At 42.4% G+C, this 15,006-nt stretch overlaps 1 protein-coding gene across 2 annotated transcripts in view; it reads left to right on the top strand.

Moving 5' to 3' along the window:
• Positions 1 to 15,006, top strand: part of Calx (sodium/calcium exchanger 3) — a 54,282-nt gene that overhangs the window by 24,447 nt on the left and 14,829 nt on the right. For both annotated transcript variants that reach the window (XM_066286513.1, XM_066286512.1), the window contains exon 2: positions 12,400 to 12,491. In XM_066286513.1, coding sequence (XP_066142610.1) covers positions 12,400 to 12,491 — 92 coding nt within the window. The remainder of the gene's footprint in view (positions 1 to 12,399; positions 12,492 to 15,006) is intronic.

The following is a 15,006-nucleotide window of genomic DNA, read 5'->3' as shown; positions in this document are numbered from 1 at the left end:
TCGTACGAAACGGATTTAATTAGAAAATATCCGTTGTTAGCCTATTTTACAGAACAATTTCCGCTGGAAAGTAGCTCGTAACTTATCAACAATTCTTATTGTTGTTCAATCTTTAAGGTCGAAGATTAGCTAAGAACACGCCAGCGGAAAAGAATTGGTTAATGAGGCCTGGCAGTGACAGAATGAGCTCGCTGCCGAAAGGGCGTATGTAGGTTATTGCCTGATAACGGCTAGTAAGGGTTGAGGTTTTGCTTAGTGTCGGTTTGGTATATGGTTCACGTTAATGCAGTGTTCTTCGGAGTTTCCCTAGATTTAATGACGTAAATTACGTACATGGCTGGTTGGCCGATGCAGTCCGCGTGAATGTACATATTTTTGGCGGAAATGCTGATATTCAGTGAGAAAAGTGCTAGAGTTACGATACTGTTGTAGCCACTGTTATGTTGGTTACGAAATAAAAAAAAATCAAATAGTTTCAAATCTGGAGAACGCGGTGACCAACTCAGCATTTTTTTTTACAATTTAGACTTCTTAAAACTCACCGGTGCGCTAAGACTTCTACCATATTAAGTTCCACCCCAAACCTGAGTATTAAGTCTTGTCCGGCTCTGGTTTTTCGCCAGCTAAGGTGGGTTTTTTGGGTTTCAGAATTCGGGTTTTACACTCTCTCTCTCCTTCGCAACGCCCACTGGCGTACGAAGCTTTCCTATAATTAAAAGTTAATTCCCAGGACCTCCATTGTCTTCATTGAATGCCTCCGCGACGTCTCGAGCAGTGATATTCTTGCTCGTTATCAAGCGAGACTCAGCTCGAACTCATCATATATATATATGGGAAATAACAATCCGATCATACGATTGGATCGTTACTTTCGTGACGTACACGAACCCATTGGGGGAAAGCTGAGTAGATAATTTCTGGAATTTTTGAATATGTTTCGAAACCGAAAAAGACGTTTGAGCTACGTGGTTTTACTCATGTTCTAACCGGGGGGAGGGGAGGGAGAGGAGGGAGAGGAGGGAGAGGAGGGAGGGGGGGAGGGGGGGAAATTTTGTCGGTGTTTCGAAAGTTCGGACAAATCTTTGGAAGACGTCTAAGAGATTTAGGAATTTATCGGAAATGGATTCCTTTGGGGCTTTTAGTGTTTTTGTAAGCGGTTTTGGGGCTGAGGGAATTCCTGGACATTCCCCGGACAAACCACCTACTGAGGAGGTTGTAATTTTAAGCGAATTCAATTAACTGCAAACGAAAATCGATTGCGAATCGACCGACACACCTTCTGATCCGCTAATGTCTCTCTTGAGCAGCACTGTGAGCTCCTAGATACTTTTTGAAGTTTCAATCTGCTAATAGCCCAATACAGCGCTCTAACTACTTGATACGGATAATGCGGTGCTAAACTGATTATTCCGTCATATTACCCAACGCCCCGAGCTCCGTTTCAGCTAAGATCCAAATTAATGTCAAATCGCAAGTTTCAAATCAAAGGAAAGTAATTATGCTTAATTATATGGAACAAACTAAAGCGATCATATATCCGATTGAACGCAATATTCGTGCTTAAAGCCAATAAATCAAAGCTTCGGCAACTTCACCTGGAAGATAACTTCCGTGGAATCCAGAAACTTTCAAAAGGAGCCGGCCAATGTCGTACCTTTCCTTAATTATTTCTGTGGAAATGGGTCTCCCTTTCCAGGCGTCTAACACCTTAAGCCCCGATGCAAAAACGAGATTTCGGTATTCCGCGTGGTGTGCGAACATAATAATTTGTTAAGCATATTTTAAAGGTATTACGGAGCTTTAAGCCCAATTTGGGGCTATTTGTGTTTGAAACGTGGCCTCAAATGGATTGACGAGGGAACTTATTAGCTTTATTGGACCAGCCAAAAAATACCGACAAGCCGAAGTGGGGTCTGATCTGACTAAATTGCTTCGTTTCAATTATCTCTTTCCCTTCTTTATTGCTTCGTTCCCGTTGAATAAACACTCGTATTGCCCGAAACCTAGTGATTATTCACAGTTTAAAGGACTGTCCGTCGTGAACGTCCGAACGAGACGTCACATTAACGTTCGACCTGCATGTAACGTTTAGGTGCGTCAGTGAGCTTCCTCGCGACCGAAATACCTCCGTTCTCCTCCTCGCGAACGAGGCTAAAATTGAAGATGAAAATTTAATTTATTTACCAATTTACCCCTTTTCCATATTTTCCAATAGAAACCCGGATCGTAGAGCCGGCAATAAATTTCTGTATTTTATGCTTTCAATGGCTTTTATGAAAGTATGGAAGTTATGCTCAATTTCTTGGATTCAAAGCATAACTCTTTTATTAAAAATGCCCAGATACCCCTCCTCGTTCCCTTTGGCACGATTCACACACACACACACACACACACACACACACACACAACAATACATAATTAATTTCCATTTTTGTATGAAATTCCACTGGGTGTTTAAATGTTAAGGGCCTACGGCGAACAACGTGCCAAACGTGAGTAAAGAGGAGCGGCGGAGTGCTCGACTGTTCCCCTCAACCCTCAAAGTCCTTTGAAGGCTTTGACTAAAATTTATATGTCTACGTGCATAAACGCAGTGATTTTTCTATAAATATTCCTGAAGTTTCTTTTACGAATTATCCTGAACGTTTTCCGCAAAGGATTTTTGAGGAATTTTTCAATTTAACGTAACGTCTCTGCCGAAGCAGACCTTTCAGCTTCCATTGTAACGGCGAAAACCTCCGGAAACCCATGGAAAACTAGCAAGTTTCGCTAGACAACATCCTCATAAACCATCGGCCGTTGTTGTCGAGAACGCTCTTTGTAGAAATTGATTGCGATGTTTCAGACATCTAATTTGGTTCCTTGACCGCTTTTAGGGATATCTGAAAAATCTCTTTGATGTGTGTATGAATCCACGATTCCTGGGGATTTTCGCGATTTCCAATACGACGATGATCTTCAAAGCGTTCTCCACCACCCGGGAATTTGCTGCTAAACTTTTTACCGAAGTCACGTGAGTAAATCCCTCCGCGAAGCTGTGACGTCCGTCACGTCGAGGAGACCTCAGAAAGTGACCCAGTTTTACAGTCGAATTAACGTCTTTCTAACGCAAATAAAACATTAGTCAAACGAGAACTAATTTTGCTCAACTTTCGTTTATTGTCCGTTTTTGTTGCGCAAAACTTCGCTGAAATTTCAGTGTTTTCAGTTTTGTGTTCAACTTATGCCAGAACATGTGAATTTTATGAGGAAGTTTTCGCCTGATTGGCGAAATTTTAACAGTTCTCTGATAGTGAATTTCATCACAATTTCCGGTCCAAACAAAATACTCAAGGGATTTTTAATGAATTTTCGGTCTATTTAGCAAAATTTGAAACCTCGATTTTTCCCATCGCACTGCAACTTCACCAGCGGGCAGCGATTTTCCCACACCACATCAGGAAATGCGTTTATTTCGTTATTGCGGCAGAGATGCCGTTTCAGTTTCAGTCATTGTTGACCGGCTTTTAGTCCATTTTTTAATACTGAATTTCAAAGGAGCGACGTGTTCAGATCAAACTCCATTTTGCCTCAATGAATTTCACTGAAATATGCATGAAAACGAAAAATGGCGACTTTTGCAATGTGGTCCGTTCAATTTGGTCCGCCGACAGAACGATCTGACGTCAGAAAGGGCTAATTCTTGGGAAAAAATTCAGAGCAAATTAGTCTTGCATTCATTTAATCTTTGAGTTGTGAGTTGATTTGTTGCACTTTTGCAAAAATAAATAACGTTTTTACGGCTGACAACTACTGCACATATTTTGCCTAAAAACCGCACGTTCGCTGCATACAGGGCGTTTCGGAATGGCACGCCATAAATTTACGGAGTGATTCTATGAGCGATTTTGAGAAAAAAAGCTTATACGAATCTAAGTCCGTTTTCGCTTTCTGTCTGAAATACAGGGTGTCAAAATTTGCAATTTTTTTTTTAATAAGTCCGGACCTGCATTAAATATTTTTATCAAACTTGATGGGCGTAAGTTAGGTGGAGAAACGCACCTTTTAAGACAAAAACGGACGTTTAAGTGCACGCAGTGGCGCCCCCACGGCCACGGCCCGGATTATTTTTGGTGCAAAGTCTGTTACGCCGCTGCTTTTTCGAAAAATCAAAATCGCTTTCTTAATTCTAGTTGCTTTTGTTAAAAAAAACGATCTCTTATATTTTTTTGGTAACACCGAGCGTTTTCAAACAACAAACGGATTAGTTAACACTGTATGCTATAACAACGACCAAACTAGTTATAATGATACTTGATTTGTGGTAATTTGTAACGGTCATTTGGACAAACAAAAATTAAATAAGTTGCCGAAAACGCCGTCCGTTGAGGAAACGGTTTTGATTTATCGAAAAAGCAGCGGCGTAACAGATTTTTCGCCAAAAACAATCAGGGCCGTGGCCGTGGGGGCGCCACTGCTCGCATTTAAACATTCGCTTTTCTCCTGAAAGGTGCGTTTCTCCACCTAACTTACGCCCTCCAAGTTTGATTAAAAAAAGTTTGATAATGCAGGTCCGGACTTATTAAAAAAAAATATAGCAAATTTGACCACCCCGTATTTCAGACAGAAAGCGAAAGCGCACCTAGGTACGTTCAAGCTTTCTTTCTCAAAATCACTCATAGAGCCGCCCCTTAAGTGTATGCCGTGCTATTCTGAAACACCCCGCATGAACCCAGAAAATCGCGTTCGAATTTCCTCCCACCAGTCCGGAACCCCGCCCAAAACTCAAAAATTCGACTAGACTCAACGCTCCACGCGAGCAAATTAATATAATTTCAAAATTTCTCCCTTAGAGGCCGCTGGGTGAACCCCCCAAACGCGACCTAATAACGAAGGGCTTTAATGCGAACTCCGGCACCCTTATCGCTTTAAATATCTCGGAAATAATAGCTCAGACAGAGGTACAGTGTAAACAAGCCTCTTGAAGGCGGTGGTGGAAAATCGGGTTAATCCAACCCTAACTATTGTGAAGTTAGCGTGGCGAGACGAAAAAGGCTTAATTTACGGAAACTTCTGAGCGGGACAAAACAATAAGTTTGCTTTGAGCGACTTTTGAAACAAAAAAAATCTATATAGAGGGTTTTCGGTTAGTAATTCTTCCACGATGAGAGATGCCGAAACTGGGATCGTGTTCCTCTGACGTTTTCCTGCCCCAAGCATTTTTCTAATTTGAGGAAAAGCCTCAACCATTTGATTTGCTGAAATAAATGAAATGGATTGAGAAATGGGTGTGCACCTTTTGTCCTCTATTGGAAATTTCGGTTTGGGGAAATTGGTCCCCACTCGGATTGTATTGCTTTTAGCAATTGAGGAGATAAACCAAACGTTTTTGAGGAGTTCCTCTCGACTTCCCAGTTTTCACGTGGCTTATTCCGTGAAAGTGCCAGGCCAAATCCTCGGACGAAATTAGCATAATCTTCACCTAGGCAAACGGTTGGACATTAATCCGACCTTGCCCCAACTTCTCGCCAAGAACTTTCAGTAAATTAAATCCGGAAAAGTGCCAACCGACAGTTCCAGTGCCATTCGTCAGAAAAATTCTGTTCCAGGATAGTGGGGCGAAAGTTTCATATTTGCCCTCATTAGGACCGTTCTAATCTTGCTAACGACCGCGAATTCGAGAATAAAAGTTTTAATTGAAATTGAAGTTAATTTTCGGGAGTGAAATGAGCGGCGGTATTTCACCAAACGGTTGAAGTTGCGTTTTCAATGATAGCGTGAGGTCTCGATGCTCCCTTGGAAATTATGAATTTAATTCGAACAAAAATAAATAGGGAAGTGGAGTAATTGCGTCAGAAAGAATTGCGCTGCCGCTAAGAATAATGTGGAGGTTGATGGAGGTTGCAATTCATTTTCAGGAAAGCTCATATCGTAGGGAGGGAAGTGGTAATTTGTGGGTATAATCAAGGGAGAGGCAATTTGGAAATTGAAATTTGAACATGGAACAACGTCCCGCGGAAAGTGCGACTGTAAATCCTGTCTGGGTTAGCGATTGAAGTGGACACTTCAAAACACAATTAAAATGGCCCCGTTGACGGTGAAAAAACTCATTTCCGAAATGACTTAGCTACCTCTACGTCCCAGCTTGCACTCGATTATCAAACGGCAAGTTTTTTCGCACGAAAATCTTGCAGCCCCTCATGGGCCCAGACGTGAGCGGGTCTTGATGCAAAGCAACTTCAAGTTTACCCATAAGAGAATTAAACCCAAAAAATCAAAGAAGATCTAAGGCGGACGCCAGCGGCGGACGGTACGTCAAACCGCTGGAACCCTGCGATAATTATAATCTCAATTTTTTTTCTTCCACCATGTAACATCGCAAATCCGAATACCTCCACCATCAAAACTCGCGCAAATTCAATCTCGTCGCTCTCGTCACGTCGTGCCCTCGAGCCCTTGTTACCCTGGAATTCATCACAAGTCTTATTACACTGTTCAATAGCTTTGCTTTATTGCGGGCACTCCACTGGAATACATGAGCGAAACTGATAAAATTTAAACTTTTGGGTTCGAATTCGTGTACCGAGGGGGACAATCCCCATTTCGGGCATGTCTTTAGCAGCCCCGTGCGCCTCCGCTCCCTGCATTTGAATTCGGTGGGGTTCAGATGAATTTGTGCGTTGACAGGGTTCGGCGTGTTGCTGGGTGAAGTCTGAATTTTGTAGGGTGAGCTCATGAATAATGAATGTATGGTTGTGCGGAGAGTTGACTGAAGCTTATTTCATTTTTATGTCATCGCTAAGTAACTCGATCACTGTCTGCACCCGCGATTTTTGGCAATTACCATTGAGAACGTAAATTTTCGTAGTTTACTTTGCAGGTTTCGAGCTCGGCTGAACCCAGCGGCCTGTATCTTTCCTGAAGGTCCGCATGTCCCTTCGCGAAAATGCAAAACCCAGCAGAACGATGGGGTCTTTAAATTTTTCCCTTAACCCCTCTATCGTCGGTCAATCCGCGCGCCGGGTCTAAGTTTAAACTTGGCTTAAATTTGCATATTTGCATGCCGACTTAACTCCGCGCTTCGACGTAAGCTGGGCTTTGTGGACCCACAGATAGTGTTGGATTCCGAACAACTAGTTCATTTTTCACTCTTTCAAGTCAAAATGGGTTCTTTTTTCCATTTTCATAATATAATCGCCTTATCTATCGCGTTTACGCTCTGTTTCCCATAAAAACATGCAAATGTCATTTTCGTCTCGGCCAAGTTTCACGAAACCGATTACGTCGGTGGTGTTTTAAACTCCTTCTTCTTCCAAAAGCTCATCCGGCTTCCGGTTCAAAACAGGCCCAAAAAATTCGCACCTCGGGAATATGGAGATTTGCGAACAAAAGAGTCGATTATTGGATTAAGTTCGAACGTGAGTAACGATGTGAGTTTGCCACATATGCCAGAGAGTAATTAATCATATGTGTAATCCGTCTTTTTGAGTCCACAGTGAGAATCTGGCAAAGACAGTGAATGAGTGCTAATGGAGAGAATTACTCCGTCTGATGCTTAACTCACGTTGTCTGCTTGTGGCTGTATAATGACGCAATTCTTTACAGTGTTTAATTACGGACATTTAAAACTACTTAGTATCTAGAAGCAGCAGCCACTTGAACGGCAATAAAGTGTGCAAGACGTGGAATTTATCATAAGTAAAATTGAAGAGAAACAAATTGTTAGAAAACTCCTCGCCTGCATCGGTGCGTATAACGGAGAAATTTTTACCGCGCATGTGCGTATTTAAAAGCTTTTGTTTCTAGAAACGGGAACTATTCGAACGACAATAGTACCATTCGAACAACAACTGTCTTGACGAGGTAAAGTCGGTTAAAAGTAAACCGAAGGGAAACACTTGTTAGAAAACTCCTCGCCTGCATCGGTGCGTATAACGGAGCAATTTTTACGGCGCATGTGCGTATTTAAAAGCTTTTGTTTCTAGAAACGGGAACTATTTGAACAACAATAGCACCACTCGAACAACTGTCTTGACGAGGTAAAGTCGTTTAAAAGTGAACCGAAGGGAAACAATTATTAGAAAACTCCTGTCCTGCGTCAGGACGTAGAATGAAGTAATTTTCGCAGCACATCTGCACACGAACGTATTTAATATCTTTTAATCTCTACAAGCAAAAAACAATTTGGATAACAATGATGCCGCTTGAGTAACGACCGTCTTGAAGGCGCAAAGTTAGTCGAAATTAAAATTAAAAGATTTAATTATTAAGAAACTCCTGGCCTGCATCGGTCCGCGTAACGAGGCAATTCGCTGCGTGATGTAATTTCGCTTGAGCTTAAATCCGCCCTCTTGGCCGCTGGAACTGGGACCCGCTTGAACAACCGGCAGTGCCGAAGATGTGCCATTACAATTACACACTGTTCAAGGGCGGGAACCAATAGCGATCGCCATTTGAGAACTTTCACCCTCCGTGACTAGTTCGCGTTGATCAATATTTATAAAAACAGTTCAGGGCGCTGAATCACAAATTCTACGCATACAATATGAATTATTTGCCTACATGTGACACATATTGGGCCCAAAAATTAACATAGCCACGCACAACTCTTTTCGTCCCAATTAAATTGGTTTGTGGCGGGACAGAATTGCGATTATATTTCGAACATGCGAATTGTTCCAAGCCTGAAGTCACGCAATCCGAAGATATGGATCTCGTAATTTTCACTGAAATATGCATAGATCATAATCGCATCTCGAATTAGGCGATTTCGTTATCATTATTTCGTGACGATTTACCAGTCGAACCTGACATTTTGTTTCGTTTACCGGATAAATTGTAATTTGTATTGCTGCGAGCTCGTAAGTGACCCATTTAATAGATAAAACTGTCCGGTATCGGATTGCGAGAATTTTCGTTAAAAGCTCGCAATGTCGAATTAAACATTTCAGCGACGGGACCAATATTAAAAATTCCTTTATCCAAAAATACCTCAATTTCGAAAGGGCATTAATCAGGCTAAACACAAATTCCATTCTCGTTCCTCCTCATTATTTCCTAATCTGCTCCCGGGATTAATCATCGTAAAGATAGCATTTACCAAATTTACCTTAGCTAGTAAATTTGCCCTTAGCCGCTTCCTGGCCTGGTAAGTCGCACAGCTCGTTTATCTGCGGTTAGAGTTACTATTCCGATGCAGGGATTAGAGCTAGCTTAACCATTTTAAGGTGGAGGGGAACTACTAACTCGCCTAATAGCTATGTAAATAAGAAGCAGAGAAGAGGTGAAATGACTTAAACGGTTTGTGTACACAAATAGCAATTTATACCCCATTGCCACGAAATAATAGCAAATCCCTTAGAGCGGCATAATATTAACTCCCATCGCGTTTAATGAGCTTTAATGTCACGAAGCATTAGGGGACCTGAAGACCATGATGACGTGTCAACAGTTAAGTAATGGAGTGCTGGAAATGTGGTTTATGCCGGAACAAAAAGTTTAATTTGAGGGAAATGGGTCATAATTTCATCATTATCAGGAGGAAAAATTTAACGCGTTATAAAACTGTCCAGTGTAAAATTCAGTGTAAATAATGGTTCGGACGTATAGAGAGGGCGCGCAACGCGAAAATCATAGGGAATTCGTCGAGCCGAGTTACCCTTACGTAGCGGTTACTAAATTTTGACGGAATAAACTCTACCGAGTTTCTTCCGTGACCGCTTATCGGTTCTTGCCGCCTTTCAACCACCATTTTTGTTGTTTTCCTTACCTGTTCGTGGTAAGTTTTTTTCACGAAGAAAAATCGATCTGTGAAGTTAACGCGAACCTCTCCCAGCAAAACCCTCCTTTCGCCCTCCAAACCAACGATACTCTCGATGTTCTCGAATCGAACGCTCGTCTCGAGGGGTTTCAAGTTACAAATCGCAACTCGCGCCTCAGAACCATTACGACTCATTTGGTTTTCTGATCTTCCACGGGAGTTCGATCGCTAATTAAAAACGTTTTGAATATTTTCCTCTGACAGTTAAGCCGAGTGCCGAAGTTAAAACGAAAGCGTGATAAATCAGGATAATGCGGGAGTGAATGTGCCAACTATTGTTTGAAAATCAACGCCGATAGGAATTCAACGTTTCCCGTTCTGTGGTCAAGCACGATGATGCATCGCTGGCGGGTTAGTTCCGGTTAGCACTCAACGCTGAACGTGCTCCAAGCACTTAGCTTCGCTATTCGGCGCGGTAGCTACTTCGACTTCACGTATCTTCCGTGTTTCCCTAGAGAGTTTTTTCGTTTTTTTGTTTTTTTGTTTTTTTTTTGGATCGGGACGATCAATTTCCTTGCAGTTCGAACACTCTTGCGCCAATCTAAAATTGCTGTTTTCCAGTTCGGTGTCCATTAAGCTTAGTTTGCAGACGAACAATGTTGACAGGCGAACTGTCTCTTTAAAGGGGATTCCCATTTATTCCTTAAATCTCTTTTAAATAAAAAGTTTTTTTAATGAAAAATCTCTCCTGTCCCCTACATCCTTTCAAATAGAAAATCATTATCGTCTCTCGGTGACGCGGGACATTTTTTGGATTTATCTTCGCTCCCAGGGAACGGTCGTGCCAGTGACCTTTGGACGGTTCGAATGGCCCAATTTCTCTCGCGTTTCCGAGTAAATTAAGAGATGCATCACGATATTTCAATGGTGAATCGGGCACTAATTCGAAAACTGAAGGTGGAATAATATTATTTTTGAAAAAAAAAAAAAAAAATTCTTCCTCTCCGAGGCAGTTCCGCCTCTTGCGGTTTTCCCGACCCCGGAAGCCCCAAGTCGCTTTTACATCCCTTCAAATTAATAAAAGTCATTAAAAAGGCAGCATCCGAAGCGCCAGAAGTAGATTTGAACAAGGAAAGTAGATCCGAATTCGACCTGCAGCACTTTAAAAACGAATCTGCCCGTTTGGGAAAGAGCCACGCCGTCCCTCCAACTCCCCGGGTTTCCTTCACGTCCCTTCGAATTTAAAAAATTCATTATAAAAGCCCATTGGCGTATCGCGGGGACGGATTAAAACTTTTCCAAAGCTAATTTCTGCTTGCGGAAAAGTGTTACGCGGCCTGTTTTCTGCAGTTCGAATGCCCCCGGTTTAATTAATATTCTTTGAAATTTGAGGAATTAATTATGAAAACGCGGCAGTGCATCGACTTCGGGTTTGAAGAAGAACGGCGAAACAAAGTTTTGTCGCGAGACGTTAAGAAGTAAATCCCGCTCGTAGAAGGGAATTACGCCACTGGGCTTCTAACGGGCCGAAATCCTGCAGTCGTCTCTGTGTTCAATTAAATTCAATGGTGACTGTTCCTTACATTTTCGAACGCCCACAAAGGCCTAAATGGAGACCGTCGTGAAGTTGAACTTCCCGATGTTCTTGGCGGTAATTGAGACCTCAGGATGGCTCACAAAACGCTGACGTTCCCCGCTTCCTCCCGACATCGTCGAGTTCAATTTTCCTCGGGTGCTTTCAGCAGTTTTGCCGCTCGAAGGCGCTCAGAAGCTGAGCCGAATTACCGAAGCTTTTCGTGGGTGCTCACAAACATCCCAGGAGTGACCGTTGAAAATGCTAAAACTCCCCACTTCCTCTGCAACATTTCCGTTTACCCTGGGCGGTGCCAAGATCGGTTCTCGGTCTTAAAAATTCCCGTTTTCTTCTCTTTTCGGCTCTTAACTCCTCGGCCATTATAAATATTAATGGACGGAAGTCAAATGTTTTCGATTGGCCCGAACTTTCGCCATTAATTAAATTTATAATGATTTACCTAACAATCCGTTTTCTACGGCACCGGCCCTGCTGAAATTCGAAGCCTTTCTTCGGAGTTCCTTGGCAGTATTCGATTTCATAATTTTACGCCTAGACGTTCCCTCGGTATCGCAAAACTTGGCGAATGGCGGAGCTCAAGACCGAACCTGAACCACCCCCGAAACCTTGCCGTTGGCTTTTCTCAAGCGATTTTTCCACGAGCCCATCCGGCTGCCGATGTCCCGGACTTAATCGGACGATATTTAAATTCGCAACACATGCTAGTTTCGTGAGTGCTATAGTCCCGTCCCCTTGAGCCGGGATAAGGATGCAAGCGTGTTCGCCGCTCTATTGAGCTAATCTGAAAATTTCCACCAATAAACTTGCATGCAAACAAAAAACTTTTGCTTACCAACGTAATATAAACTTTCCCTAAATTTACGACTCTGTGCAATTGGGAAAGTTCATAAATCAAAGCAATTCATGCAAAGCGAAAACATCGGTTTCTACATGCCATAAATCACCGATGTAGACTATCAGATTAAATATGAATTCCATACCAGTGTTGTTGTGAGGGTTTCTTGTAACTTTTTCCGTTATTTTATTTATTTATTTATTTATTTATTTATTTTATTTTTTTTTTCAGAAAAGTTATCGAACTCACGATAATCGAAGAAGACAGCTACGAAAAAGACGTCCTCTTTTACGTCCAATTAGGAGAGCCTCAGATGTCCGGTGGTAAGGCAATTAGATTATGGCTAACAATATTGCTCAATCTGCTCACCTTAATTCTTTTTTCATATCTTCTTCCTCTTCTCCTTCGCACTATCTACGTCGTGTTTGCATGCTAAGTAAGTACTTTTTAATACGTATATCGCTTTTTTCCGTATTTCTTTTCAACTACTAAGGAGAGGATAGATTTGCTTCAAAAACCACTTTTGTTGCATGCGAAATAGCTTCATCTCCGCACCCCCCTCAGTTACTGCGCTACCTCCTTAATAACAAGTTTGCGCCCTAATGGCTTCAATGTGTGCTTCTTAGAGTAGTTTATTCTTTGCACCGCGAGTAGTTACAAAGGACAGCAAAATATGGTGGAGTTCCACGGGAAAACTTCAGAATTTCCTTTCCGGCAGGAGTTGTGTGGGGATTTAATCCAATTTAAGTCTCCGGCATTTTAAAGTTGGTTTATCGCCGCTTTGGAGGGTCGTTACCAAATTTCCCGGTTTAGTTAATTTGTGAATCGGTTCCGGATTAGCGAATACAGAAATTCGCGAATTTTCAATGCTCATTAAGGATGAGACCGGGAGCTCGGAATTTCTAACATCCACTCCGCTGCTAACGTGAGCACCTAAGCTCCGGCCATTGGCAATACGTTATGTAGGTCGATAGTGCGAGTTACTCTAAGCTCCTTTAAGTATATAATCCGATTACTTGCGAACATGCAATTATTGTAACTGACTCTTGCTCTAATGGCAGTTTCTCTATCTGTTTCCAGATATATTTTAATTATTTCTAGAGCTCGCTTCAGGCACAGCTCTTTCCAGTCCCTTTTGCTATTGTCCTATTTTCTTTCCGGTTTAAAAACGTACCGACTTTGAAAAAAAAAAAAAAAAAGGGTCCCCCGGTGGATCTTTAACGACTGCTGGGAGCGTGGCAATTTAATTTGTCACATTAAATTTAACTTGAATAGGAACTAAAAAAGGAAATCTGGAAACGCTTCCTTTGGGTGGTTTACGACCGAGAATGGGGGTGATTACAAACGAGAAAAATACAAACACTTCTCTCCTGGAAACTGGGAACGAATTCGAATGCGTCAAGTTGAAACCTTTGCAAGGGGAAGAGTTACAAGGACAGGGGGGGGGGGCTTTGAGGGTACATTGTGTACGTGGGTTTTCAGTGCGCTCGTAAAGAACCCTAATGTACTTCGACATTATTTTTTTGTAGAACTCTCTAGGACGCAGTCGCATCTTTCCTTTACGTGTTCATCGCCACTCGAAGCCCTAAAAGAGTCCACTTCCTCCCACTTCTTCGTGCGTGCCCTTCGGTTATCTACCAACCCCGCAAGCTCATCTGGAAATCTCGAACTCAAGTATCCCCAAATTGGCAGATACGGGAGTTTGCGAACGGGATCACTTACCTTCTAATCTATCGCCGTTGCCTCCATGGCGTTATTTTTTTTTTTTATGGAAGAGCGCACTCTCCTCGACGTTTCTTCAAACGGCGAGACCTTCAACTTCCCCTCAAAGCGATCTGCAATTTTCCATCGTAAAGACGTCCAATTTGCCGAACGCGGAGGCTTCGTGTGGGGTCATGCGACTTCGCATCCATTGCCGGCACCTTCCTGAGATGATTTTCTATGCAAGAGAGCGGTTTTTCCTACGTTCTTTAAAAATGCGAATCTCACAGGACCCCATTAAGGCAATCTGCAGAGCTGCGCCTCACACTTGTCCAAATCCATGGCCGTCATTTTCCAAACCTTCGGGATTCCGATCCATCGCCAACGCCTCGGTGGTACAATTTTTCCATTAATAATCAACCTTCATTTCCCCACGTGTCCTGAAAATGTGAGACTTACCATATGTCTGCGAAGCAGTCTCCAAATTTCCAACTCAAAGACATCCGAATTGACAAAACCAACATTTTCGTTTGATTGGCCCCGGGCATCATATAAACTCAAATCCGTTGTCAGTGTTTTCCTTTTTCTATATTTCCTGTGAATATGAGTCTTGGGATATATCCCTTCGAAGCAATCCGAATTCCAATTTAAAAAGGTCCAGTTTCCTTAAAGAAGCGCAGAGCTGCGTGGAGGATCAGCATGAAGGGCGCGTGATAATATTCAAGAAAATAAACAAAAAAATGTTGAGAAGCAAAGGGTGAAATACGTTTGGTCACCGCGTCGGAGTCCGAAGGTGAGAGAGGAGTCGGGGGAGGAGTTCAAAATCTAGAAATTACGATGGAATTTGGGTCTCCGCGGCAAGAGGACCGAATTCGGGCCAATGGAGGTTCAAAATTTCGAACTGCGACCTTAAAATTTCGCAAAAATTCCGATTTTTCACAGGGAAGGACGAAACTCGGCTTTCGGGTGATCTGACGAAAATAAAACTCCCTCCAATTAGGCGAAGAATTTTGGAAAAACCCTGAAACTCAAAGATTTAAATAGAGCGCGAACTCGGAAAATTTCCTCAGAGTCTGAGAACATTTCCCTGGAATACCTTTTCTAGGAAAGCTCTCTCCTTTTCCGAGAAAATCGGTA

The sequence above is a fragment of the Euwallacea fornicatus genome, chromosome 10 (assembly GCF_040115645.1).
Source record: "Euwallacea fornicatus isolate EFF26 chromosome 10, ASM4011564v1, whole genome shotgun sequence".
Classification (NCBI taxonomy): domain Eukaryota; kingdom Metazoa; phylum Arthropoda; class Insecta; order Coleoptera; family Curculionidae; genus Euwallacea; species Euwallacea fornicatus.
This window is presented reverse-complemented; position numbering and strand designations above follow the sequence as displayed.